The sequence below is a fragment of the Elaeis guineensis genome, chromosome 12, assembly GCF_000442705.2.
Source record: "Elaeis guineensis isolate ETL-2024a chromosome 12, EG11, whole genome shotgun sequence".
NCBI classification, from domain to species: domain Eukaryota; kingdom Viridiplantae; phylum Streptophyta; class Magnoliopsida; order Arecales; family Arecaceae; genus Elaeis; species Elaeis guineensis.
Window position 1 is genome coordinate 44,553,294 of NC_026004.2, and position 6,000 is coordinate 44,559,293.

A 6,000-nucleotide genomic window follows, 5' to 3' on the forward strand; every position below is an offset into this window, starting at 1 on the left:
ATTTGAAAGGTTTAAATACAATACGATCGACTTAATTAGGATTGACAGTAAAATCTTAGGTCACTTTGAGTATTTGGGTCAAAGGGATGAATTATACAGTAAGCATATGCCATAGGTTCTAGAAGATTGCTTTGCAATACTTCGATCTATCCGATCGTCAGGTCATCATTGCTAGATGGTTACATCGATTGGTATAGAAAGTTATTCCTATGCTAGCAGCTTAGGTTCGGACCTATGGGGTCACACGTATTAAGAAGATTTGATCAAATCTGATGGCTGAAGAGTCTAATTGGATTGTGACTCTAATGAAGAGTCCTACTTCGACTAGGACTCTGTGAGAGAGTCTCACTGGGATTGAAACTCTACCATTTATGAAGAATTAATTAGTAATTTGATTATTAATTGACTCAATTTGATTGAGTAAAGAGATTTGGAACAAATCTAACTGAATTAGATTCAGTTCGACTCAGATTGAGATTGATATAATCAAACCCGATTATAAGAAAAATTTGATCTTGATTCGATCAGAATTTGGACTCAGCTAATTTCTACTTGAGTTAGAAATTTGATGAGATATTTAGATTTCTAATTGGATTAGATTCATTTCTATTAGTGATTTCAATCTAAATTTAATTTGGATTAGAATTGAATTAGAAATGAAGAGTCCAAGTCAAACTAGGACTCTATCCTTATCTTTTGTGCCACATCTAGATTCATGCCAATTTTTTTTTGCCTAATTAGATTTGGGTTATGATTTTTGACATCATGAGAGAGGATCCAATAAGGATGGTCGGCAATAGCTAATGAGTTATAATATTATCTCTTGCCTAATTCGAATGCGATTTGAATGAGAGATAAGATGCAGACTAGGAAAGAAATTTTTCGTATATGGTATATTGTTAGCATTATATTATTTTTTTTATTTTTTTAAAGAATTCTTTGGCATGTGAGACTCCAGATTTCTTCTCAATGTCCTAATGATTTTTCTAAAATTTTTTGAGATGCTAAAAGGAGATTTTGGCATTGATTCATGGCACCCTTCCTTGGAAAGCCTTAATTCCTAGTCTATAAAAAAGAGTTTCCTCTCTTGGACATCCCATAATCAATTCTTTTACTGATTTTTATTTTTGGAGCCTCTTCTCCTCCTCCTCTCTTCCTCCTCCAGATCTCCTATCACTTTGAAGTGTCCAAGGTGCTTATAGAAGAAGGAAGAGATCAGCCAATCTTCATGTAGATTTTTTTATAGAGGCCAGATGACTTCGTGTGACTGCGAGCGACCTAAAGAACACCCTCTCCAACTATTGGATTAGAGGAGATCAAGATCAAAATTTGTTTGATAATGATCTCTAACATATTTTGATTTTTATGATAGATCTAATAGTTAAATCTAGAATTTCAACATCGATGAGATCGATGTAATTTTTATTTTCAGATCTAAAGCATATATTTTTCATATCAAAGATCCTGATGTGGTAGTCTAAGATTAGATCTTATACATGTGATTAGGATTAAATTATTTAATTTATTATTTTTGCTGCATAAAATTTTAAAATTACATATACTGTACTACCACATATTTTCTTCAACCTCATGTATGCCATGCTATATACTCAACTTGATATTATCCTTGCTATGAGTGTCACAAGCAAGTATCAGTGGAATGCAGACAAAGAATATTGAATAGCTATGAAAAATATCCTTAAATACTTGAGAAGAATTAAAAATTTATTCTTGATCTTTGTAAAAGATTTTAAGTTGAGAGTTGAGAAGTATACTGATACAGACTTTATGTTTGATCCTGATGATAAAAAAATTATGTCACGATATGTGTTCACATGCAATGGTGGCGCAGTCAGCTGGAAGAATTTCAAGCAACCCATCATAGTGGATTTGACCACAGAAGCTGAATATGTTACTGCTTAGGATACTGCAAAAGAAGGCTTTTTGTTAAAAAAGTTCGTCACAGAGCCTGGGGTTATAGCATCGGATGTCATATCACTTTATTGCGACAATAATAGAGCCATCGCACTTGTTAAGGATCCGAGATCTCATCAGAAATCTAAGTACATCGAGTGGCAGTTTCATATCATACGTGATTATCTTGAAAAAAAATATGTCAAGGTACGAAGAGTAGACTCTGCAAACAATATGGTAGATCCGCTGACAAAGCAATTAAGTCAGCCAAAGTTAGAAGTCTACTTTGAAAAGATGGGACTTAGATTAGTGATCGATTGACTTTAGTCCAAGTGGGAGATTGTTGAATATACGTCCTATAAGCCAATATGGCATACACATTGTAATAAATCTAGAATATAATTTTATACTTAATATATTGATTTGATCAATAAAAGGATAAGTTTAATTTTCATTCAAGAGTGATGTATCCTTGAATCATCCATGAAATTAATACTTCGATATATATTCTCAAGATGTTGAGAATTAAAAGCATATATAATTAATTTCTAAATACTTTCAGTCATAGTATCATTATGAGGATGATGATCGATCTGGATAGATCGGCACACAGATCGTTTCCTTTTGAGTAGATGAATCTCTGGTGTATAATATAGAGATACTAAGTGACGAGTGCGGATAATTGTTAGAGAACAACTAGTACTGAACGTAACCATACGAAAAATTATTTGGATTTCTAATCAATTGTCAGTGATTGTTTCGATGCTGTAGTTATATGCATGATCCTTTAATCTATGATGGTATAACTACTCGCAGTGTGGCTGCTGGAGTTTGACTGACACATAAATATGGCCTTATTGAGATCTTGTAGTAGATGTTGGCGATAGTTGATCTACTGTAGTAGGGTGCGGATCTTATGTGATTTGAGAGACTAAGTTCGAGAGTCTGTGGCCACAGCAGTGTGATGATGGAAAAATTTTTTTATGAGAATCATAATTGGATTTAAGCTAATCGAATCTATCATATAACTGATGATGAGGTTTGATAATTTATCTATGATCTGCCATTTAGTCGAGGCTCACGATAAAGGGACTGAATCACATGTGAACTATACCTTGAGGTTCTTTTTCGATTCTATTAGGTTCCCATTATATACTGCTAGATGTCACTAATAGATTGTGAGAGATTACTAGGGTTGCTCAGGATCAAAAATCTTTGATGAGTTAGAGTGAAATCGTTTCGATCCATTGAAAATAGTTTCAATGATACTATGATAGAGATCATAATATATCTCACTATCAGATAGAATCGAATCTATGGGATTACACAATAAAAGGATTATTAGATCTGGAATAAGCAATTGGACTTATGAAGTCTCAATTGGGTTTAGAGAAATCTTATTGGATTCAGGATAACTTTACTAGTACATAGTTGAATCCAATTTTCTCTTTGCACTTGAATTACTTATTTGATAAGATTAATTCGAATTAATTATCTGCTAATAACTTTAATGAATTAGATTTATTGGGCTCCAATTATTAGATCTCTAGGATTTTGGATCATATGCATTAAAGGTTCAAATTTTTAATCAATTTTCTTGATTATTTGCATGAGGTGCCACTTGAGTTGATCAAGTTGGACATACCCTCATAAAAGAGGATATGAAGGACCAGCATGGGATGTCCCCTAAGCCCCATGTGGTGTATAAAAAAATAGGTAAAATGTCTCCAATAGTTGGTGGCTTATAGATCTCCTAAAGGGAGTCAAATATCTAAAGCTACAGAGATTTTTAATGCAAGTAGGACTTGTATTAAAAGGCTATTTGATTTTGAATAGGATTCAAACCTTTTGTCTATTTGAAGGAACTTTCTCTAAGGTTCTTATGATCAGATTTTCAGCACCTCCCTCTCTTCTCCCTTTGGATCTGACACCCAAAGAAACTTGGATGTCCTTCATCTCCATGCCCAGGAGGAGCTTGGGCATCCCCTTTACTTGCTGATTTTCAAACCTTGATTGCTTCATAATCAAGAGAAGGAGAGCAAGAAAAGAGAAAAGAAAAAGATCAAAGAAAGAATCAAAGAGTTGATCATGATCCAAACTTCATTCAGATTTGCAAGGTGATTATTCTTGGAGAAGAAAAATCAACACTAAAGAAAGTGTTTCAGACTGATCCTGAGTGGATATCCATAGAGATCGGATACTTGCGCGGTTAAGAGAGAACTTGCTCTCTTCTAGATCTAAATTCGTAGAAAGAACTTGCGAAACAGATATGTGATTCGATCACATATTTAATTTTAGTATAAAATTCAGCATATGTTCAATTTCAGTATATGAAATAGATCATTGTGTTCTATGTTTTATGCATGCATTATTTAGATTAAAAGATGTTTTAATCTTCTATTCCGTTATATTGTTTAGAAAAAAAAAAATTGAAATACACATGTATACCCCTACATGAAATAACAGTGAATAACACCATCTCTTCTTACAAAATAAAAGATAATTACTTTCTCAAAGCAATCAATGGATGATCTAAGGGTGGATTCCTGCAAAACAAGGTGAATCGTTTTTCATGCAAAAGGTACACCTCAGGCCTTTGCCATCATGCTTCTAATTGTATTTTTACTATTTAAATATTTTGCATGTGTATGCCATTTTTTTTTTAAATGATTGAATATGTGTATGGAAAGTCTTCACTAGAGTTATAGCATGTGCGTATGTATTCTATTCAAATGCTCAAGTGTGCACTAATGTCTGTGGCATGTGCATGTGAGAGGTACTTTGAATTATTAGAGATGTATTTTAGCGGTGAAGAGAAGAGAGAGAGACCTGGGTGCTCGTGGGTGAAGGTATCCCAAATGCTCGGCCCTCTTCCACCTTCATTGGCAGCGCCTTCGTACTTATAAACGGAAGACCACATCAGTATCAAATTCTTTCAGAACATTCTGAAATCTACAATTTCGGAGAAACCAAGGCCAACCTGGTAAGCCGAGGAGGCCGCCCCGAAGACGAAACCGGCTGGAAAGCTCTTCCGATTGAACGTGACTACATGCTCCGCCGCCACCGCCTGGGCCACACTTCCCACTGCCAACGCAAACGCCATAAGAGAGGGGAGAAGACCACCAACTCGAAGCGCCATTGGACTCCAACCTCGGCCTATGAGCTTAAGCTCAGCCTTGAAAGGCTATTTATAGATATTGAGGGGACATGGTCTCTGGCGTAGAGAGAGACACCGTACCCAACGCCCCGAGTTGGTGACAGCTACGGATGAGCCGCTCCGCGTATTTTATTCGATCTACGTTGTTTGGCTACATCCAGCTGGCCAATTCCTTTGGTAAATTTTTAAATAGATGAACTCAGAGAGTACGTAAGTAGGGTAGTAGAAAAAGCATATAGATCATGCAGAAGAGTAGAAGTCCCGGCAGACCGAGCGAGAGAGCTCTGGATCTAACGGAGGGTACAAAAACAGTTTCTGCCTGTAATCGTAGAGGTTGAAGAAACGAAGAGCGTTGAAGACCATAAAATAGTGCTGAGAATAGAGCTCCTTCCAATTTGGGGGCCTTTTACTTTTCCTGGATCTAACGTGCGGATTCGGACAACGTCGTTCGGGATATAATTTGCAGAGTATGAAGGCGTGCTTTTTTTTTTTTTTTTTTTTTGGTAGAGGAGAGGGGCAAAGCCCAAAGAAACAAAAAAGATGCTCAAAATAAACTAGCGCCTCAGAAATGGAGTACCAGCGAAATCGGTGAAAACAACATGATGGATAGACTACGCATGCAGGGACGTTGAGCCAAAATCTTGATGATAGTGAAGGCTTGCAAGACTATCCACCGATTGGTTAGCTTCACGTAGAACATGGGAGACTCTGAAGGCATCCAATATCGAATAGGATTGAATAATATCAGACAACAGAGACAGAGTGGGAGTGTTGTTCATGTGAAAACATTATTTGTTTAGGTGCGCCTTGATCCAATTGATGACATGACAGTCGAAGAGTCGCCCTTCAGCCATATGCGTATGTAGCCAAGAGAATAAACCGCTATGGTCATGGGACACCAGGCGGCTTGTAGTTCAGCCTCGGGCACG

General features: G+C 36.3%; 1 protein-coding gene across 1 annotated transcript in view; it reads right to left on the minus strand.

The window, feature by feature from the left end:
• The window catches only part of LOC105034527 (beta-glucosidase 12), a 46,842-nt gene extending 41,778 nt beyond the window's left edge, over positions 1-5,064 (minus strand). The window contains exons 1-2 of the mRNA XM_010909731.4: positions 4,895-5,064; positions 4,744-4,813 (exon numbers count right to left, since the gene is read on the minus strand). Coding sequence (XP_010908033.3) covers positions 4,744-4,813; positions 4,895-5,053 — 229 coding nt within the window. The 5' untranslated portion in view covers positions 5,054-5,064. The remainder of the gene's footprint in view (positions 1-4,743; positions 4,814-4,894) is intronic.
• Between the last annotated feature and the right edge of the window lie 936 nt (positions 5,065-6,000).